Consider the following 22,156-nt stretch of genomic DNA (forward strand, 5'->3'; position numbering starts at 1 on the left):
CTGGACCACATCCGAGTCGGGGTCGAGCAGCACTGCAGGCAAAGGTGAGACCAGCGGAGAGCATCTCCCCCCTGGACCACATCCGAGCCGGGGTCGAGCAGCACTGCAGGCAAAGGTGAGACCAGCGGAGAGCATCTCCCCCCTGGACCACATCCGAGCCGGCGGCAGGCTGGAGCTTGCCGCAGCTACTCCGGGGCGAGAACCGCTCCTACTCCATCCCCCCCCCCCCGCCCCCCGCCCGGGTCTGTTCCACGCCCACCTCGAGATGTTCTGCGCCACCAAATTGGCCCTAATGGGTCCCCCCTATTTCCTCCCAGACGTTGTTTTCCCTCCTTCACCTCATTAAATCCATTTGCAAAGCCCTGGAGCTGCGTCGGTTCCCCCCACGCAGCGGCACGGAGCTGCCGAAGCCGTCGGTGCCAGCGGAGGTTGGTGATTGGCACCTTCCCACCACCCCCTACCCCCGACCCCTCGCCCCCCCCCCCCCCCCCCCCCGCTCCCATATCGTTGTCTGAAGGGGTTTGGGGTTCAGGGGACACTGAATAAACCCCAGCAAGGGGCACCTAAAGAGGCTGTCTGGATGTTGAGCTTGCTGGGTTGAGTCAGCCTGGAGAGATGGGAGGAGAGGAAGGTCCTGAAGATGAAGCAGGGCAAGGGGAAGGTTCTGCAGGCAGGGAGGGAGAAGCATCTGAGGAGGGAGAAGTCCCTGGGATGGAGGGAGAAGCCCCTGGGGGGATGGAGGGAGAAGCCCCTGGGGGGATGGAGGGAGAAGCCTCTGGAGGGAGGGAAGAAGAAGCCCCTGGGGATGGAGGAAGAAGTCTCTGGAGGGATGGAGGGAGAAGTCTCTGGAGGGAGGGAAGAAGCCCCTGGGGATGGAGGGAGAAGCCCCTGGGGATGGAGGGAGAAGCCTCTGGGGAGATGGAGGAAGAAGCCTCTGGGGAGATGGAGGAAGAAGCCCCTGGGGGGATGGAGGGAGAAGCCTCTGGGGATGGAAAAAGAAGCCCCTGGAGATGGAAGAAGAAGCCTCTGGGGATGGAGGGAGAAGCTCCTGGAGGGAGGGAAGAAGAAGCCTCTGGAGATGGAAAAAGAAGCCCCTGGAGATGGAGGGAGAAGCTACTGGGGATGGAAGAAGAAGCCTCTGGGGATGGAGGGAGAAGCCCTTGGGGGGATGGAGGAAGAAGCCCCTGGGGGAATGGAAGAAGAAGTCTATGGGGATGGAGGGAGAAGCTCCTGGAGGGAGGGAAGAAGCCCCTGGGGATGGAGGGAGAAGCCCCTGGGGATGGAAAAAGAAGCCCCTGGGGGAGTGGAAGAAGAAGTCCCTGGGGATGAAAGAAGAAGCCTCTGGGGATGGAGGGAGAAGCTCCTGAGGGATGGAGGAAGAAGCCTCTGGGGATGGAGGAAGAAGCCTCTGGGGATGGACTAGGAAACTTCTGGGGATGCAAGGAGAAGCCCCTAGGGGGATGGAGGGAGAGATCTCTGGGGACGGAGGAAGAAGCCCCTGGGGGGGACGAAGGAAGCCTCTGGGGATTCAGGGAGAAGCCTCTGGGAATGGAGAGAGAAGCCCCTGGGAATGGAGGAAGAAACCTCCGGGGATGGAGGGAGGGAGAAGCCTCTGAGGGGATGGAGGAAGAAACCCCTGGGGGAATGGAGGGAGAAGCTCCTGCAGCAGCACAGGCAGGGGAGGAGCTGCTGGGAAGCAGCTCCACAGGGCAGCAGCTGGCACCGCTGGGGCACAAGGAGGTGCCCAGGAGCCAGCAACCTGCCCTCATACTGCCGCGGGCAGGTTCCGTACAGGCTCAGGGACTCCCCATAGGGGTGTGCGGGGGCTGCGTACTGGGACGAGCATCCTCATACTGGTGTGGGGGTCGCATACTGGCTCGGGGGCTCCTCATACTGGTGTGTGCAGGTCGCATACTGGGTCAGGGGCTCCTCATACTGGTATGGGAAGGTTCCCTACTGGCTCGGGGGCCACTCGTACTGGTGTGTGCGGGTCGCATACTGGGACGAGCGCCCTTATACTGGTGCGTGTGGGTCGCATACTGGCTCGGGGGCTCCTCATACTGGTGTGTGCGGGTCGCGTACTGGGACGAGCGCACTCATACTGGCTCAGGGGCCACTCATACTGGTGTGAGAAGGTTCTACACTGGGTCAGGGGCTCCTCATACTGGTGTGTGCGGGTCGCGTACTGGCTCGGGGGCACTCATACTGGTGTGTGCGGGTCGCGTACTGGCTCGGGGGCACTCATACTGGTGTGTGCGGGTCGCGTACTGGCTCGGGGGCACTCATACTGGTGTGTGCGGGTCGCGTACTGGCTCGGGGGCACTCATACTGGTGTGTGCGGGTCGCATACTGGCTCGGGGGCACTCATACTGGTGTGTGCGGGTCGCATACTGGCTCGGGGGCCACTCATACTGGTGTGTGCAGGTCGCATACTGGGTCAGGGGCTCCTCATACTGGTATGGGAAGGTTCCCTACTGGCTCGGGGGCCACTCATACTGGTGTGTGCGGGTCGCATACTGGGACGAGCGCCCTTATACTGGTGCGTGTGGGTCGCATACTGGCTCGGGGGCTCCTCATACTGGTGTGTGCGGGTCGCGTACTGGGACGAGCGCACTCATACTGGCTCAGGGGCCACTCATACTGGTGTGAGAAGGTTCTACACTGGGTCAGGGGCTCCTCATACTGGTGTGTGTGGGTCGCATACTGGCTCGGGGGCACTCATACTGGTGTGTGCGGGTCGCATACTGGCTCGGGGGCCACTCATACTGGTGTGTGCAGGTCGCATACTGGGTCAGGGGCTCCTCATACTGGTATGGGAAGGTTCCCTACTGGCTCGGGGGCCACTCATACTGGTGTGTGCGGGTCGCATACTGGGACGAGCGCCCTTATACTGGTGCGTGTGGGTCGCATACTGGCTCGGGGGCTCCTCATACTGGTGTGTGCGGGTCGCGTACTGGGACGAGCGCACTCATACTGGCTCAGGGGCCACTCATACTGGTGTGAGAAGGTTCTACACTGGGTCAGGGGCTCCTCATACTGGTGTGTGTGGGTCGCATACTGGCTCGGGGGCACTCATACTGGTGTGTGCGGGTCGCATACTGGCTCGGGGGCCACTCATACTGGTGTGTGCAGGTCGCATACTGGGTCAGGGGCTCCTCATACTGGTATGGGAAGGTTCCCTACTGGCTCGGGGGCCACTCATACTGGTGTGTGCGGGTCGCATACTGGGACGAGCGCCCTTATACTGGTGCGTGTGGGTCGCATACTGGCTCGGGGGCTCCTCATACTGGTGTGTGCGGGTCGCGTACTGGGACGAGCGCACTCATACTGGCTCAGGGGCCACTCATACTGGTGTGAGAAGGTTCTACACTGGGTCAGGGGCTCCTCATACTGGTGTGTGTGGGTCGCATACTGGCTCGGGGGCACTCATACTGGTGTGTGCGGGTCGCATACTGGCTCGGGGGCCACTCATACTGGTGTGTGCAGGTCGCATACTGGGTCAGGGGCTCCTCATACTGGTATGGGAAGGTTCCCTACTGGCTCGGGGGCCACTCATACTGGTGTGTGCGGGTCGCATACTGGGACGAGCGCCCTTATACTGGTGCGTGTGGGTCGCATACTGGCTCGGGGGCTCCTCATACTGGTGTGTGCGGGTCGCGTACAGGGACGAGCGCACTCATACTGGCTCAGGGGCCACTCATACTGGTGTGAGAAGGTTCTACACTGGGTCAGGGGCTCCTCATACTGGTGTGTGTGGGTCGCATACTGGCTCGGGGGCACTCATACTGGTGTGTGCGGGTCGCATACTGGCTCGGGGGCCACTCATACTGGTGTGTGCAGGTCGCGTACTGGGACGAGCGCCCTTATACTGGCGTGGGAAGGTTCCATACTGGCTCAGGGGCTCCTCATACTGGTGTGTGGGGGTCGCATATAGGGACAAGCGCTCTCATACTGGTGTGGGAAGGTTCCCTACTGGCTCGGGGGCTCCTCATACTGGTGTGGGGGTTGCATACTGGGACGAGCGCCCACATACTGGTGTGGGAAGCTCCTATACTGGCTCAGGGGCCACTCATACTGGTGTGGGAAGGTTCTACACTGGGTCAGGGGCTCCTCATACTGGTGTGTGCGGGTCGCATACTGGGTCAGGGCTCCCCCCAGCGGTGTGCGGGGGCTGCATACCGGGACGAGCGCCCCCATGCCGGTGCGGGAAGGTCCCACGGTGCGTCACGGGCCCCCTGTAGCGCCGTGCGTGGGTTGCACACCGGAACGAGCGCACTCATCCTGGCGTGGGAAGGTTCCACACTGGCTCGGGGGCTCCTCATACTGGTGTGGGAAAGTTCTGCACTGGCTCAGGAGCTCCTCATACTGGTGTGTGCGGGTTGCATACTGGGACCAGCGCACTCATACTGGTGTGGGAAAGTTCCCTACTGGCTCGGGGGCTCCTCTTACTGGTGTGGGGGTCGCATACTGGGACGAGCGCACTCATACTGGTGTGGGAAGGTTCCCTACTGGCTCGGGGGCTCCTCATACTGGTGTGTGCGGGTCGCATACTGGGACCAGCGCCCTTATACTGGTGTGGGAAGGTTCCCTACTGGCTCGGGGGCTTCTCATACTGGTGTGGGGGTCGCATACTGGCTCGGGGGCACTCATACTGGCGTGGGAAGGTTTCCTGCTGGCTCGGGGGCTCTTCATACTGGTGTGTGCAGGTCACATACTGGGACGAGCGCCCTCATACTGGTGTGTGCAGGTCACATACTGGGACCAGCGCCCTCATACTGGTGTGTGCAGGTCACATACTGGGACCAGCGCCCTTATACTGGTGTGGGAGGGTTCCCTACTGGCTCAGGAGCTCCTCATACTGGTGTGTGCGGGTCGCGTACTGGCTCAGGGGCTCCTCGTACTGGTGTGTGCGGGTCGCATACTGGGACGAGCGCCCCCGCCCTGGCGCTGAACGCTCCCGTACCGAGCCGAGCACCCCAACGCCCCCCCCCGAAGCACCACACACCGCCCCCAGCCCCCTCCCACCTCCGCCGCCGCCTCCGCGCATGCGTGCTCTGCCCAACGCCCAGCCCCGCCCCTACGCATGCGTGATGGGTGTGGCGCGCAGGAGGCCGAGGACACACCCACCCGCTTCGCCCCGCCCCTGGACCCTCCCCCCTCCCCTCCACGCAGCGGCGCATGCGCAGTACCAACCTCACCCAGGCGGGGCCGCCAGTACCGCCCACATGGCTTCTGCGCATGCGCACTGAGGGCAGCGGCACCCCCCCCCCCCCCGGGCCGGGTGGTTTCGTCACGTAGGGCGGGGCCGTCGAGTAAGCTCCGCCTACTGCGGTGACGCTAGGGCCACGCCCGAGCGCGTTTTAGGCGGGGCTGTTTGGAGAGAGGCGGAGCTACCGGGAGGGGCGGGGCTGTGTGGAGGGGCGGGGCTGTGGGGAGGGGCGGAGCTGTGGGGAGGGGCGGAGCTGTGGGGAGGGGCGGAGCTGCGTGGAGGAGCGGAGCTGTGGGGAGGGGCGGAGCTGTGGGGAGGAGCGGGGCTGTGTGGAGGGGCGGGGCTGTGTGAAGGGGCGGGGCTGTCAGAGGGGCGGAGCTGTGTGGAGGGGCGGAGCTGTGGGGAGGAGCGGGGCTGTGTGGAGGGGCGGGGCTGTGTGGAGGGGCGGGGCTGTGTGGAGGGGCGGAGCTGTGTGGAGGGGCGGGGTTGTGTGGAGGGGCGGAGCTGTGTGAAGGGGCGGAGCTGTGTGAAGGGGCGGAGCACTATGGAGGGGCGGGGCTGTGGAGGGGGGCGGGGCTGAGTGGAGGGGCGGGACTGTGTGGAGGGGCGGGGTTGTGGAGAAGGGCGGAGCTGTGTGAAGGGGCGGGGCTTTGTTGAGGGGCGGGGGTTTGTTACGCCGGTTGCGTAAGAGGCGTGGCTAGGGAGGAGCTCCGCCCACCGCTGGCCGTTGTCATAGCGACGGAGGCTGCGCGGGAGAAGGGCAGGCCGCGGCGGGGGGGGGGACCGCTGAGGGGCTTGGGCCTACTGGGTACGGAGGAGCTTTTGGGGTGCCCCCCCCCCCCCCCCCGGCTGGGGTCTGTCTTTGAGGGGGTCTCTGTCGTGGGGGTGAGGGGGGGAGGTCTCTATGGGGTTGTTTGGGGGGGTCTTTGGTTCTGGGGGGGGACTCTGAGGACCCTGGGCCTACACTGGGGGGCTTGGAGTATGGAGGAGCTTTTGGGGTGCCCCCCCCCCCGGCTGGGGTCTGTCTTTGAGGGGGGTCTCTGGCATGGGGGTGAGGGGGGGGAGGTCTCTATGGGGTTGTTTGGGGGGGGTCTGAAGAGCCTGGGCCTACACTGGGGGGCTTAGAGTATGGGGGAGCTTTTGGGGTGCCCCCCCCCCGGCTGGGGCCTGTCTTTGAGGGGGTCTCTGTCATGGGGGTGAGGGGGGGGAGGTCTGTTTGGGGGGGTCTTTGGTTCTGGGGGGGGACTCTGAGGAGTCTGGGCCTACATTGGGGGGCTTGGAGTATGGAGGAGCTTTTGGGGTGCCCCCCCCCCGGCTGGGGCCTGTCTTTGAGGGGGTCTCTGTCATGGGGGTGAGGGGGGGAGGTCTCTATGGGGTTGTTTGGGGGGGGGTCTGAGGACCCTGGGCCTACACTGGGGGGCTTGGAGTATGGAGGAGCTTTTGGGGTGCCCCCCCCCGGCTGGGGTCTGTCTTTGAGGGGGTCACTGTCACGGGGGTGAGGTCTCTATGGGGTTCTTTGGGGGGGTCTTTGGTTTTAGGGGGGGGTCTGAGGAGTCTGGGCCTACACTGGGGGGCTTGGAGTATGGAGGAGCTTTTGGGGTGCCCCCCCCCCCCCGGCTGGGGTCTGTCTTTGAGGGGGTCTCTGTCCCGGGGGGGGGGGGGGGCAGATTGGGACAGGTCCCTGTGGGGGTCGTTGAAGAGGGGCAGGTTTTGGGGGGGCTGAAGGAATATATTTGGGGGGTGAGGATGCATTTATGTGTGGGGGGGATGAGGATGCATTTGGGGGGGGGTGAGGGTACATTTGGGGGGGGGTGAGGGTACATTTGGGGGGGGTGAGGATACATTTGGGGGGGGTGAGGATATTGTGGGGGGGGTGAGGATGCATTTGGGGGGGGTGAGGGTACATTTGGGGGGGGGTGAGGATATTGTGGGGGGGGGTGAGGATGCATTTGGGGGGGGTGAGGATGCATTTGGGGGGGGTGAGGATGCATTTGGGGGGGGGTGAGGATATTGTGGGGGGGGGGTGAGGATGCATTTGTGTTGGGGGGGTGAGGATGCATTTGGGGGGGGTGAGGGTACATTTGGGGGGGGTGAGGATAGATTTGTGGGGGGGTTGAGGATACATTTTTTGGGGGGGTGAGGATGCATTTGAGGGGGGGTGAGGATATTGTGGGGGGGGTTAGGGTACATTTGAGGGGGGGTGAGGATGCATTTGGGGGGGTGAGGATGCATTTGTGTGTGGGGGGGGATGAGGATCCATTTGTGGGGGGGTGAGGATGCATTTGGGGGGGGTGAGGATACATTTGTGTGTGGGGGGGTTGAGGATCCATTTGAGGGGGGGGAGGATCCATTGGTGGGGGGGGAGGATGCATTTGAGGGGGGGTGAGGATACATTTGTGGGGGGAGTGAGGATGCCTTTGTGTGTGGGGGGGTTGAGGATCCATGTGGGGGGGGTTGAGGATGCATTGGGGGGGGTTGAGGATGCATTGGGGGGGGTGAGGATGCATTGGGGGGGGGTGAGGATGCATTTGTGTGGGTGGGGTGAGGATGCATTTGGGGGGGGTGGGGATACATTTGAGGTGGGGGTGAGGAATATATTTGGGGGGTGAGGAATATATCTTGGTGGGGGGGAAGGGGAAGTTGTCCCCTGGGTGGCTGTGGCTGAGGCTGGAGTTCCTCTGCTGGCCAGGAGGAGGTCGCTGAGCTCTTTCCATCGACACTTCTGCTCCCCAGGACCTCCTGCAGCTGCTGCCCCGCGGCCAGGATGGGTTCTGCTCTTTCCTTCACCGTCGCTAAAGCTCCCTCCAGGCCCAGGAAGAAGGCAGAGGGGAGGGAGGAAGAGGAGGAGGAAGATTTGCTTGACGGTCGGGATCGCGTGGAGGACATTGCCAAGTTCCCCTACGTGGAGTTCACAGGGCAGGACAGCATCACCTGCCCCACCTGCCAGGGCACAGGCTGCATGCCCACAGGTAACTGCTGCCCCCCCCCCCGGGCACAGAGACAGCAGGAGAGGGCAGGGAAGGGAGCTCTGGAGCTCACCCAGTGCCCAACCCCCACCCCTGCCCCACAGCAGCTTGCCCCAGGGGCACAGTGCCCAGGGAGGGGCTGGAAGGGAGCTCTAGAGCACAGCCAGTGCCCAGCACTGCCCCAGCAGGGCACCCACAGCAGCTTGCCCAGGGGCACAGTGCCCAAGGAGGGGCTGGAAGGGAGCTCTGGAGCTCATCCAGTGCCCAGCACTGCCCCAGCAGGGCACCCACAGCAGCTTGCTCCAGGGGCACAGTGCCCAGGGAGGGGCTGGAAGGGACCTCTAGAGCACAGCCAGTGCCCAGCACTGCCCCAGCAGGGCACCCACAGCAGCTTGCCCAGGGGCACAGTGCCCAGGGAGGGGCTGGAAGGGACCTCTGGAGCTCACCCAGTGCCAACCCAACCCTGCTCCATCAGGGCACCCACAGCAGCTTGCCCCAGGGGCACAGTGCCCAGGGAGGGGCTGGAAGGGACCTGTGGAGCTCACCCAGTGCCAACCTCACCCCTGCCCTCAGCAGGGCACCCACAGCAGCTTGCCCAGGGGCACAGTGCCCAGGGGGGTTGGCAGCTCTGCACACAAGGAGGCTCCACAGCCTCTCTGGGCAGCCTGCTCCAGGCCTTGGCACCCTCACCCCAAACAACTTTCTCCTCCTGCTGCCCTCCACTCTGTGCCCCTTGCCCCTGGGCACCACTCAGCACAGCCTGGCCCCAGCCTCTTGCCCCTTCCCCCAGCTCCTTCAGCTCCTGCTGGGCACTGCTCAGATGCCCTCTGGGGCTGCTCTGCTGCAGGCTCTCAGCCCCAGGGCTCAGCCTCTGCTCCTCCCAGAGCTGCTCCAGGCCCTCAGCCTCTGCCCAGCCTCCTCTGGCCTCTGCCCAGCCCTTCCCTGCCCCTCTGCCCCTGGGCAGCCCAGAGCTGGGCACAGGCCTCCAGCTGTGGCCTCCCTGGGGCAGAGCAGAGGGCAGCAGAACCTCCCTTGCCCTGCTGAGTGCCCCCAGGGCACCCTTGGGGGCTCCTTGGCCCTCCCCAGGGCAGGTTGCTGGCTCCTGGGCACCTCCTTGTGCCCCAGCAGTGCCAACTGCTGCCCTGTGGAGCTGCTTCCCAGCAGCTCCTCCCCTGCCTGTGCTGCTGCAGGAGCTTCTCCCTGCACCCCCCCAGGAGCTTCTCCCTGCACCCCCCCAGGGGCTTCTCCCTGCACCCCCCAGGGGCTTCTCCCTGCACCCCCCAGGGGCTTCTCCCTGCACCCCCCAGGGGCTTCTCCCTGCACCCCCCAGGAGCTTCTCCCTGCACCCCCCAGGGGCTTCTTCCTGCACCCCCCAGGGGCTTCTTCCTGCACCCCCCAGGAGCTTCTTCCTCCTCCCCCAGGGGCTTCTCCCTGCACCCCCCAGGAGCTTCTCCCTGCACCCCCCAGGAGCTTCTCCCTGCACCCCCCAGGGGCTTCTTCCTCCCTCCCCCAGGGGCTTCTCCCTGCACCCCCCAGGGGCTGCCTCCTCCCCCACCCCCCAGGAGCGGCCTCCTCCCCCACCCCCCAGGAGCTGCCTCCTCCCCCACCCCCCAGGAGCTGCTTCCTCCCCCACCCCCCAGGAGCTGCTTCCTCCCCCCACTAGAGACTTCCTCCTCCTCCATCCCCTTGCCCTGCTTGATGCTCCTGAGCTTCCTCTCCCCCTACCCAGGTCCCTCTCAGGACCATCTCCAGCCTGTGGACATCAAATCCCTTCCCCTGCTGCAAGCAGCTCCAAGCCTCCAATCCCAGGAGAAGCCAAAATGTGGCTTCTTCCTCCCTGCTTGCATCCCCCTGCCCTCGTCCTTGGCACTTAGCCTGGCACTCAGCACCCCTCGGGCACCTCTGAGTCTCCCTTTTCCCCCCTTGCAGCTCTCCCCTGCTGAGCTCCAAACTCCGCAGCCCTCCGCAGAGCAGCAGAACCTCCCTCCCCCTGCCGGCTGCGCTCTTCTCCTTCAGCCCAAACCGACCCCTCCTTAATTAGCATCCAACCCTCCCTTAGTTCCACGCCCTCGGCTAATGAAGGGCCTCGTTAATGAGCTGCTTTCGCTTCCCAGAGCAGGTCAACGAGCTGGTGGCTCTGATACCCTACAGCGACCAACGCCTGCGGCCCCAGAGGACGTAAGTGTGGAGCCAGAGGAGCTCAGTGCAGCTTTGTGAGGGGCGCACAGGAGCTCTTTTGTCCTCTGCTTCAACCCTGGCTGCAGCCTCCTCTTCGGCCCAGGGTTTGTTGGTTTATTTCCCCCTCCCTCCCTCCCTCCCTTCCTCCCTTCTTCCCTTCCTCTTTCCCTCCCTCCCTCGAGTTTTGCCAACAAACACAGAGCTCAAAGCTTCGCCTCCCTGGGCAAGTCCCCTGCTGGGCTGAGCCTGCAGACAATGATCCCACTCACACCCTTGGAGCTCCCTGCCCCTTGCCTGTGGAGCTGCTGGCACGGGGGGAAGTGAAAGGAACTCTTTTGGGGGGGGATGGCTAAAGAAAATGCCTCTTTTTTTTGGGGGGGGGAAGAAATAAACTGGAGCTGCTCAGAGAAGTCTGCTCCATGAAGCAGGAGGTGAGAGCAGCACTTGGGTGTCCTGCAGGGCACAACAAACCTCTCTTGTGTGCTGCCTGGGTTGGGTTTTTTGGGGGGGCCTGGAGCTCTTTGCAGCTGCAGATGGGGAAGGTTTTGCTCCAGGCTTGGGGCAAAGACATTCCCCCCCCCCCCCCCCCCCCCAGCCCCACCTCTCAGTGTCTCCCCCACTATGGAGAAGGACTTGGGGGTGCTAGGAGTGAGCACTGCCAGCCCAGTCCCAGCTGTGCCCTAGGCTGGTCCCTAGCAGGGGGGCAGGGAGGGGATTGTGCCTCTCTGCTGAGACCTCCCCTGCAGGGCTGGAGGTGGCTCTGGAGGTCCTGAGCACAGCACAGGCAGGGAGCTGCTGGAGCAGAGCCAGAGGAGGCCACAGCAGGGCTGGGAAGGGCTCTGCTGGGGGAGTTGGAGGTGTTCAGCTCCAGGGAGAGACCTCCTGGTGGCCTTGGAGGGGACAAGCAGAAGGCTGAGGACAGAGTTTGGAGCAGGATCTGCTGGGACAGGACAAGGGGAGATGGTTTGGGGCTCACAGGGGGAGACACAGTGGAGAGGAGGGAGGCAGAGAGGAGAGCAGGGAGAAGATGTTCACCATGAGGGTGCTAAGAGCCTGCCCCAGGGTGCCCAGAGAGGTTGGAGCTGTGCCCCCATGCCTGGCACCAGCCCAGCTCAGGTTGTTTGGGGCTCTGCTGGGAGAGTTTGGATCCCCTCCAGGGAGAGACCTTCTGGTGGCCTTGGAGGGCTTAGAGGGGTCAAGCAGAAGGCTGAGGACAGGGTTTGGAGCAGGATCAGTTGGGACAGGACAGGAGGAGATGGTTTGGGGCTCAGAGAGGGAGGAAGAGAGGAGAGGAGAGGAGGGAGAAGGCTGAGGACAGGGTTTGGAGCAGGATCTGCTGGGGCAGGACAAGAGGAGATGGTTTGGGGCTCAGAGAGGGAGGCAGAGAGGAGAGAAGGGAGAAGATGTTCACCATGAGGGTGCTGAGAGCCTGCCCCAGGGCAGAGGTTGGAGCTGTGCCCCCATGCCTGGCACCAGCCCAGCCCAGGTTGTTTGGAGCTCTGCTGGGAGAGTTTGGATCCCCTCCAGGGAGAGACCTTCTGGTGGCCTTGGAGGGGACAAGCAGAAGGCTGAGGACAGTTTGGAGCAGGATCAGGTGGGACAGGACAAGAGGAGATGGTTTGGGGCTGAAAGAGGGAGGCAGAGAGTGGAGAGCAGGGGGAAGGCTGAGGACAGAGTTTGGAGCAGGATCTGCTGGGACAGGACAAGGGGAAATGGTTTGGGGCTCACAGAGGGAGACACAGTGGAGAGGAGGGAGGCAGAGAGGAGAGCAGGGAGAAGATGTTCACCTTGAGGGTGCTGAGAGCCTGCCCCAGGGTGCCCAGAGAGGTTTGGGCTGAGATGGAGCAGGGGACAGGACAAGAGAAGATGGTTTGGGGCTCACAGAGGGAGGCAGAGAGGAGAGCAGGGAGAAGATGTTCACCTTGAGGGTGCTGAGAGCCTGCCCCAGGGCAGAGGTTGGAGCTGTGCCCCCATGCCTGGCACCAGCCCAGCCCAGGTTGTTTGGAGCTCTGCTGGGAGAGTTTGGATCCCCTCCAGGGAGACATCTTCTGGTGGCCTTGGAGGGCTTAGAGGGGACAAGCAGAAGGCTGAGGACAGAGTTTGGAGCAGGATCAGTTGGGACAGGACAAGAGGAGATGGTTTGGGGCTGAAAGAGGGAGGCAGAGAGGAGAGCAGGGAGAAGATGTTCACCTTGAGGGTGCTGAGAGCCTGCCCCAGGGTGCCCAGAGAGGTTGGAGCTGTGCCCCCATGCCTGGCACCAGCCCAGCCCAGGTTGTTTGGGGCTCTGCTGGGAGAGTTTGGATCTCCTCCAGGGAGAGACCTTCTGGTGGCCTTGGAGGGGACAAGCAGAAGGCTGAGGACAGAGTTTGGAGCAGGATCAGTTGTGATAGGACAAGAGGAGATGGTTTGGGGCTGAAAGAGGGAGGCTGAGAGTGGAGAGCAGGGGGAAGGCTGAGGACAGAGTTTGGAGCAGGATCTGCTGGGATAGGACAAGAGGAGATGGTTTGGGGCTCACAGGGGGAGGCAGAGAGGAGAGCAGGGAGAAGATGTTCACCTTGAGGGTGCTGAGAGCCTGCCCCAGGGCAGAGGTTGGAGCTGTGCCCCCATGCCTGGCACCAGCCCAGCTCAGGTTGTTTGGGGCTCTGCTGGGAGAGTTTGGATCCCCTCCAGGGAGAGACCTTCTGGTGGCCTTGGAGGGGCTTAGAGGGGACAAGCAGAAGGCTGAGGACAGAGTTTGGAGCAGGATCAGATGGGACAGGACAAGAGGAGATGGTTTGGGGCTGAAAGAGGGAGGCAGAGAGGAGAGGAGGGAGAAGATGTTCACCATGAGGGTGCTGAGAGCCTGCCCCAGGGCAGAGGTTGGAGCTGTGCCCCCATGCCTGGCAGCAGCCCAGCCCAGGTTGTTTGGGGCTCTGCTGGGAGAGTTTGGATCTCCTCCAGGGAGAGACCTTCTGGTGGCCTTAGAGGGCTTAGAGGGGACAAGCAGAAGGCTGAGGACAGAGTTTGGAGCAGGATCTGCTGGGACAGGACAAGGGGAAATGGTTTGGGGCTCACAGGGGGAGACACAGTGGAGAGGAGGGAGGCAGAGAGGAGAGCAGGGAGAAGATGTTCACCTTGAGGGTGCTGAGAGCCTGCCCCAGGGTGCCCAGAGAGGTTGGAGCTGTGCCCCCATGCCTGGCACCAGCCCAGCCCAGGTTGTTTGGGGCTCTGCTGGGAGAGTTTGGATCTCTTCCAGGGAGAGATCTTCTGGTGGCCTTGGAGGGCTTAGAGGGGACAAGCAGAAGGCTGAGGACAGAATTTGGAGCAGGATCAGGTGGGACAGGACAAGAGGAGATGGTTTGGGGCTGAAAGAGGGAGGCAGAGAGTGGAGAGCAGAGGGAAGGCTGAGGACAGAGTTTGGAGCAGGATCTGCTGGGACAGGACAAGAGGAGATGGTTTGGGGCTCAGAGAGGGAGACTGAGAGTGGAGAGAAGGGAGGGTGGTGGAGAACCTGCCCCAGGTTGCCCACAGGAGTTGGAGCTGTGCCCCCATGCCTGGCACCAGCCCAGCTGAGGCTGTCTGGGGGCTCTGAGCACCCTGCTCTGGCTTGGGGCCAGCCTTGCTGCCTGCAGGAGGGTGGCACTGGGGGAGCTTAGAAGATCCTAGGCCTGGCTTAGGTGACCTTGGGTGGTCCCTGCAGCCCATGCCAGCTGCCCTCCCCGTGCTGGGTGGCACAGGAGGTGACTCTGGGTGGCACAGGAGGTGACCTTTTGGCCCTCCCCTTGCAGGAAGCTTTACGTCCTGCTCTCGGTGCTGCTCTGCCTCCTGGTCTCGGCTCTGGTGGTTTTCTTCCTCTTCCCCCACTCGGTGCTGGTGGAGGATGATGGCATCAAAGTGGTGCAGGTCTGGTTTGACACCAAGAACTCCGTGGTCACCCTGGGCATCACGGTAAGGACCTGCTCTGGCTGGCACTGCCCCTCCCGGGGGGGGCCCGTGGGGGGTGACTGCCCCCGCCCTGCCCCTCCCGGGGTGCCCAGGGGGGAGGCTGCCCCTGCCCTGCTCCTCCCGGGGGTCCCGTGGGGGGCGACTGCCCCTGCCCTGCCCCTCCCGGGGTGCCCAGGGGAGAGGCTGCCCCTGCCCTGCCCCTCCCGGGGTGCCCAGGGGAGAGGCTGCCCCTGCCCTGTCCCTCCCGGGGTGCCCAGGGGAGAGGCTGCCCCTGCCCTGTCCCTCCCGGGGTGCCCAGGGGAGAGGCTGCCCCTGCCCTGCCCCTCCCGGGGTGCCCAGGGGAGAGGCTGCCCCTGCCCTGCCCCTCCCGGGGTGCCCAGGGGAGAGGCTGCCCCTGCCCTGCCCCTCCCGGGGTGCCCAGGGGAGAGGCTGCCCTCGTCCTGCCCCTGCCCTGCCCCTCCCGGGGTGCCCAGGGGAGAGGCTGCTCCTGCCCTGCCCCTCCCGGGGTGCCCAGGGGAGAGGCTGCCCTCATCCTGCCCCTGCCCTGCCCCTCCCGGGGTGCCCAGGGGGGAGGCTGCCCCTCCTGTGTGTGCCCCCCTCATGCCTTCTTCCCTCCTGCCAGGCCACCCTCCGGATCAGGAACTCCAACTTCTACTGGGTGGCCGTGAGCAGCCTGAGCAGCCAGGTGCAGTACATGAACACTGTGGTGGGCAGCCAGCAGCTCTCCAACCTCTCCAGCATCCAGCCCCGGAGTGACAGACTGGTACCCAGCCCCCGCTGCCCCCTGTGCCAGCTGTGCCCTCCCTGCAGCACTTCAGTCCAGCAGCCAGCCAGGCTGTGCCCCTCTGGAGCAGGCCAGGCTGTGCCCCTCTGGAGCAGGCCAGGCTGTGCCCCTCTGGAGCAGGCCAGGCTGTGCCCCTCTGGAGCAGGCCAGGCTGTGCCCCTCTGGAGCCGGCCAGGCTGTGCCCCTCCACTGGCCAAGCTGTTGCCCTCTCCAGCAGCCCCTCCACTGGCCAAGCTGTGCCCCTCTGGAGCAGCCAGGCTGTGCCCCCCCTGCAGCAGCCCCTCCAGCAGCCAGGCTGTGCCCCCTCCAGCTGCCCCTCCACTGGCCAAGCTGCTCCCCCGCACTGTGCAGCTCTCTCCCTACTCCCCCACCCCACCCCGTGCAGCTCTGTCTACTCCCCATAGTAACCTGGGAGCTGCTTCCAGCAGCCACAAAGCTTCCCCCTCCATGTAGCTCTCTCTACTCCCCATAGTAACCTGAGAGCTGCTGCCACAAAGCTCCCCCCCCGTGTAGCTCTCTCTGCCCCTCCCTGTGCTGCTCTCTCTACTCCCCATAGTAACCTGGGAGTTGCTGCCAGCAGCCACAAAGCTTCCCCCCCCCCCTGTAGCTCTCTCTCTACTCCCCCACTCTGTGCAGCTCTCTCTACTCCCCATAGTAACCTGGGAGCTGCTTCCAGCAGCCACAAAGCTTCCCCCCCGTGTAGCTCTCTCTCTACTCCCCATAGTAACCTGGGAGCTGCTGCCACAAAGCTTCCCCCCCCGTGCAGCTCTCTCTACTCCCCATAGTAACCTGAGAGCTGCTGCCAGCAGCCACAAAGCTTCCCCCCCCGTGCAGCTCTCTCTACTCCCCATAGTAACCTGGGAGCTGCTGCCACAAAGCTTCCCCCCCCGTGCAGCTCTCTCTACTCCCCATAGTAACCTGGGAGCTGCTGCCACAAAGCTCCCCCCCCGTTCAGCTCTCTCTACTCCCCATAGTAACCTGGGAGCTGCTGCCACAAAGCTCCCCCCCCGTGCAGCTCTCTCTACTCCCCATAGTAACCTGGGAGCTGCTGCCACAAAGCTCCCCCCCCCGTGCTGCTCTCTCTACTCCCCATAGTAACCTGAGAGCTGCTGCCAGCAGCCACAAAGCTTCCCCCCCCTGTAGCTCTCTCTACTCACCATAGTAACCTGGGAGCTGCTGCCAGCAGCCACAAAGCTTCCCCCCCCTGTAGCTCTCTCTCTACTCTCCCACCCCATGCAGCTCTCTCTACTCCCCATAGTAACCTGGGAGCTGCTGCCAGCAGCCACAAAGCTTCCCCCCCCCGTGTAGCTCTCTCTCTACTCCCCATAGTAACCTGGGAGCTGCTGCCACTAAGCTCCCCCCCCGTGTAACTCTCTCTGCCCCTCCCTGTGCTGCTCTCTCTACTCCCCATAGTAACCTGGGAGCTGCTGCCAGCAGCCACAAAGCTTCCCCACCCTGTAGCTCTCTCTCTACTCTCCCACCCCATGCAGCTCTCTCTACTCCCCATAGTAACCTGGGAGCTGCTGCCAGCAGCCACAAAGCGTCCCCCCCCCGTGTAGCTCTCTCTCTACTCCCCATAGTAACCTGGGAGCTGCTGCCACTAAGCTCCCCCCCCGTGTAACTCTCTCTGCCCCTCCCTGTGCTGCTCTCTCTACTCCCCATAGTAACCTGGGAGCTGCTGCCAGCAGCCACAAAGCTTCCCCCCCCTGTAGCTCTCTCTCTACTCTCCCACCCCATGCAGCTCTCTCTACTCCCCATAGTAACCTGGGAGCTGCTGCCACAAAGCTCCCCCCCCGTGTAGCTCTCTCTGCCCCTCCCTGTGCAGCTCTCTCTACTCCCCATAGTAACTTGGGAGTTGCTGCCAGCAGCCACAAAGCTTCCCCACCCTGTAGCTCTCTCTCTACTCTCCCACCCCATGCAGCTCTCTCTACTCCCCATAGTAACCTGGGAGCTGCTGCCACTAAGCTCCCTCCCCGTGTAGCTCTCTCTGCCCCTCCCCGTGTAGCTCTCTCTCTACTCCCCATAGTAACCTGAGAGCTGCTGCCACAAAGCTCCCCCCCCGTGTAGCTCTCTCTCTACTCTCCCACCCTGTGCAGCTCTCTCTACTCCCCATAGTAACCTGGGAGTTGCTGCCAGCAGCCACAAAGCTTCCCCCCCCGTGTAGCTCTCTCTACTCCCCCACCCCGTGCAGCTCTCTCTACTCCCCATAGTAACCTGAGAGCTGCTGCCACAAAGCTCCCCCCCCTTGTAGCTCTCTCTCTACTCCCCCACCCTGTGCAGCTCTCTCTACTCCCCATAGTAACCTGGGAGCTGCTGCCAGCAGCCACAAAGCTTCCCCCCCGTGTAGCTCTCTCTGCCCCTCCCTGTGCAGCTCTCTCTACTCCCCATAGTAACCTGGGAGCTGCTGCCACTAAGCTCCCCCCCCGTGTAGCTCTCTCTCTACTCCCCATAGTAACCTGGGAGCTGCTGCCACAAAGCTCCCCCCCGTGTAGCTCTCTACTCCCCATAGTAACCTGGGAGCTGCTGCCACTAAGCTCCCCACCCCTGTAGCTCTCTCTGCCCCTCCCTGTGCTGCTCTCTCTACTCCCCATAGTAACCTGGGAGTTGCTGCCAGCAGCCACAAAGCTTCCCCCCCCCGTGTAGCTCTCTCTACTCCCCATAGTAACCTGAGAGCTGCTGCCACAAAGCTCCCCCCCCGTGTAGCTCTCTCTCTACTCCCCCACCCTGTGCAGCTCTCTCTACTCCCCATAGTAACCTGGGAGCTGCTGCCAGCAGCCACAAAGCTTCCCCCCCGTGTAGCTCTCTCTGCCCCTCCCTGTGCAGCTCTCTCTACTCCCCATAGTAACCTGGGAGTTGCTGCCACAAAGCTTCCCCCCCGTGCAGCTCTCTCTGCCCCACCCCGTGCAGCTCTCTCTACTCCCCATAGTAACTTGGGAGTTGCTGCCAGCAGCCACAAAGCTTCCCCCCCCCTGTAGCTCTCTCTCTACTCTCCCACCCCATGCAGCTCTCTCTACTCCCCATAGTAACCTGGGAGCTGCTGCCACTAAGCTCCCTCCCCCTGTAGCTCTCTCTGCCCCTCCCTGTGCAGCTCTCTCTACTCCCCACAGTAACCTGGGAGCTGCTGCCAGCAGCCACACAGCCTCCAGCCCTGCCTCTGGCTCTCAGCTGCCCCCGGAGGAGGCTTTCTGCTGATTGGGTTTTTCTCCTCCCTCTCTTCCAGGTGAACTTCACCGTGAGGGCAGAGCTGGGAGGACCTTTCTCCTACGTGTAGTAAGGATTTGCTCCTCGGTGGAGAAGGAGAGAGCCTGGGCTGGAGCTGCTTGCATGAAGAGTTGGGCTCTGGGAATGGCTTTGGGGCTTTGCTTTGCTTTCTGCTCACCTGCTGGAAGTGGTTTGAGAGGGGGGGGGTGGGGAGGGGGGGCAGTGGATTTGGGGCAGCTGCCCCTGCCCTGCTGCCTCTCCTCTCCCTCTCTGCTGCTCCTGCTGCAGCTGCCAAGGCCCAGGGCAAGGCCTGAGGGCACAGCTCTGAGGCCTGGGAGGGGAAGCAGAAGGCTCCTGAGTGCCTCTGCTGGGAGGCAGCTGAGAGCTTGGGCCTGGCTGTGGAACCCACTCCCGGGGGGGTCCTTGCAGAGCCTGTCCTGAACTCAGGCTCCTGCTGGGCTCTGCCTCCCACTTTGGGTCTGAGGAGCCAGTTTGGGGCTCCTGGGCTCAAGCTTCTTGCTTTGGGGGGTGCAGCAGCAGCAGCAGAGCCTCCCTTTGAGGGGGGAGGGGGTTCGTGGGGGGGTGCAGCAGCAGAGCCTCCCTTTGTTGGGGGGGGTCAGTAGTAGCAGGAGCAGAGCCTCCCTTTGGGGGGGGGAGGGGGTTCTTGGGGGGGGTGCAGCAGCAGAGCCTCTCTTTAGGGGGGGTGCTGCAGCAGCAGAGCCTTCTTTTGGGGGGGGGTCAGCAGCAGAGCCTCTCTTTAGGGGGGGTGCAGCAGCAGAGCCTCCCTTTGAGGGGGGAGGGGGTTCTTGGGGGGGGTTCAGCAGTAGCAGCAGAGCCTTCCTTTTTTGGGGGGGGTCAGTAGTAGCAGCAGCAGAGCCTCCCTTTTGGGGGGGTTCAGTAGTAGCAGCAGCAGAGCCTCCCTTTTGGGGGGGGTTCAGTAGTAGCAGCAGCAGAGCCTCCCTTTTTGGGGGGGGGGTCAGCAGCAGCAGAGCCTCCCTTTTGGGGAGGGGGTTCTTGGGGGGGGTGCAGCAGCAGCAGAGCCTCTCTTTAGGGGGGGTGCAGCAGCAGCAGAGCCTCTCTTTAGGGGGGTGCAGCAGCAGAGCCTCCCTTTTGGGGGGGGGTGCAGCAGCAGCAGAGCCTCCCTTTTTGGGGGGAGGAGGTTCTTGGGGGGGTTCATCATCAGCAGAGCCTCCCTTTTGGGGGGAGGAGGTTCTTGGGGGGGGAGTTCAGCAGCAGCAGAGCCTCCCTTTGTGGGGGGGGGGTTCAGCAGCAGCAGAGCCTCCCTTTGGGGGGGGTTCAGCAGCAGCAGAGCCTCCCTTTGTGGGGGAGGACGTTCTTGGGGGGGGGTTCATCATCAGCAGAGCCTCCCTTTGTGGGGGAGGAGGTTCTTGAGGGGGGGTCAGCAGCAGCAGAGCCTCCCTTTTGGGGGGAGGAGGTTCTTGGGGGGGGGGTTCAGTAGCAGCAGAGCCTCCCTTTGTGGGGGGGGGAGCTTGCAGCAGGTCCCAGCCGTTCCAAGCTGACTCTTTGCAGCTGCCCTGAGGCTCAGCACTCTCAGGTCCTTGCAGGGTAAACTTCATTAGTCCCTAATGAATCTGTTCCACTTCTCCCCCAGTGGCAGCAAACCCCTGGCAGCTCTCAGGGCCTTTTGGCACCAAAGCTTGTGCTGAGTTGGCACCAAAGTGGGCAGAGGGGGGGGGGGGCAAAAAAAAAAAAAAAACCCTCAGGAGATGCCAGGAACCCTTCTTGGTGTCCCTGCAGCCTTCCTGACCTGCTCCTGCCTCTCTTTTTCCTTCCCTTCCAGTTTCTTCTGCACCTTCCCCAAGGTGAAGGTCCACAACATTGTGATCTTCATGAGGTAGGCTTGGGGGGAGCCACACACAGCCCCCCCAGAATGCTCTGGGTTGGGAAGGGACCCCCCCAAAAGCTCAGCCTGACCAACACCCTCTGCACTCAGCAGGGGCAACCTCTCCTAGCTCAGGTTGCCCAGAGCCCTGCTGAGCCTCACCTTGAGCCTCCACTGCCTGCCACTGGCAGGTCCTGGCCCAGCTTGGGGAGGTCCTGGCCCAGCTTGGGGAGGTCCTGGCCCAGCTTGGGGAGGTCCTGGCCCAGCTTGGGGAGGTCCTGGCCCAGCTTGGGGAGGTCCTGGCCCAGCTTGGGGAGGTCCTGGCCCAGCTTGGGCAGCTCCTGGCCTGGACAGGTTCCCTCTGGTAGGGGTCAAGAACTGGCTGGAGGCTGTGGCCCAGAGGGTGGTGGTGAATGGTGCCACATGCAGCTGGCACCAGTGCTGTGCCCCAGAGATCAGTGCAGGGCACAGAGAGGGGTGGTGAATGGTGCCACATGCAGCTGGCACCAGTGCTGTGCCCCAGAGATCAGTGCAGGGCACAGAGAGGGGTGGTGAATGGTGCCACATGCAGCTGGCACCAGTGCTGTGCCCCAGGGGTCAGTGGTGGGCACAGAGAGGGGTGGCGAATGGTGCCACATGCAGCTGGCAGCTGGCACCAATGCTGTGCCCCAGGGGTCAGTGCTGGGCACAGAGAGGGGTGGTGAATGGTGCCACATGCAGCTGGCAGCTGGCACCAATGCTGTGCCCCAGGGATCAGTGGTGGGCACAGAGAGTGGTGGTGAATGGTGCCACATGCAGCTGGCAGCTGGCATCAGTGGTGGGCACAGTGATGCCACATGCAGCTGGCAGCTGGCACCAGTGCTGTGCCCCAGGGGTCAGTGCTGGGCACAGAGAGGGGTGCTGAAGGGTGCCACATGCAGCTGGCAGCTGGCACCAGTGCTGTGCCCCAGGGGTCAGTGCTGGGCACAGAGAGGGGTGGTGAATGGTGCCACATGCAGCTGGCACCAGTGCTGTGCCCCAGGGGTCAGTGCTGGGCACAGTCCTGTTCAATGTCTTTAGTGATGCTCTGGAGCAGGGGATTGAGTCCAGCAGCAGTCAGTTTGCAGCTGGCACCAAGCTAGGAGCAGCTGTGGAGCTGTTGGAGGGTAGCAGAGCCCTGCAGGGGCACCATGCCAGGCTGCATGGGTGGGCAGAGGCCAAGGGGATGAGATTGAACAAGGCCAAGGGCAGGTTCTGCACTTTGGCCACAACAACCCCAAGCAGCTCCAGGCTGGGGCCAGAGTGGCTGAGAGCAGGCAGGCAGAGAGGGCCCTGGGGGTGCTGGCAGAGAGGAGCTGCAGAGGAGGCAGCAGTGCCCAGGTGGGCAGCAGAGCCAATGGCATCCTGGGCTGGCTCAGGAGCAGTGTGGGCAGCAGCGCAAGGGAGGTTCTTGTGCCCCTGTGCTCAGCACTGCTCAGGCCACCCCTGCAGTGCTGTGCCCAGTTCTGGGCTCCTCCATTGCAGAGAGATGCCCAGAAAGGTGCCCAGAGCAGGGCAGCAAGGCTGGGGAGGGGCCTGGAGCACAGCCCTGGGAGGAGAGGCTGAGGGAGCTGGGGGGGGTGCAGCCTGCAGCAGAGGAGGCTCAGGGCAGAGCTGATTGCTGCCTGCAGCTGCCTGCAGGGAGGCTGTGCCCAGGTGGGGTTGGGGCTCTGCTGCCAGGGGACAAGAGGAGAGGGAACAGCCTCAAAGCTGCCTCAGAGCAGGTTGGGTTCGACCATGAGGCAACAACTTCTGCCCCTTGAGGGTTGCCCAAGCCTGGCCCAGGCTGCCCAGGGGCAATGCCCACCCCTGGAGGTTGTTTCCATGCCTGAGTGCCAAGGCTTGGTGGTGCCCCTGGGACAGAGCTGGGCTGAAGCTTGGCCTGGCTGAGCTCTTCCATGATTTTGGAGTGAGGGATTCCTGCTGCTGCTGCTGCTTCCATCCTCACCAAACCTCTCTTCCTGCCCTCCCCAGGACCTTGGTGAAGCTCTCCTACGTTGGCCACACCACGCAGAGTGCTCTGGAAACCTACC

General features: G+C 63.4%; 1 protein-coding gene across 1 annotated transcript; it reads left to right on the forward strand.

The window, feature by feature from the left end:
• Nucleotides 1–5,943: 5,943 nt before the first annotated feature.
• Nucleotides 5,944–22,152, forward strand: TMEM106C (transmembrane protein 106C; the record flags this gene model as incomplete). The annotated part of the gene is made up of 8 exons (XM_064141563.1): nt 5,944–6,017; nt 7,943–8,178; nt 10,290–10,353; nt 14,121–14,280; nt 14,900–15,040; nt 18,282–18,331; nt 20,064–20,117; nt 22,098–22,152. Coding segments are annotated over exons 2-8 (729 nt in total), but the record flags the coding sequence as incomplete, so codon positions are not given.
• Between the last annotated feature and the right edge of the window lie 4 nt (nt 22,153–22,156).

The sequence above is a fragment of the Pogoniulus pusillus genome, unplaced genomic scaffold (genome assembly GCF_015220805.1).
Source record: "Pogoniulus pusillus isolate bPogPus1 unplaced genomic scaffold, bPogPus1.pri scaffold_58_arrow_ctg1, whole genome shotgun sequence".
NCBI classification, from domain to species: domain Eukaryota; kingdom Metazoa; phylum Chordata; class Aves; order Piciformes; family Lybiidae; genus Pogoniulus; species Pogoniulus pusillus.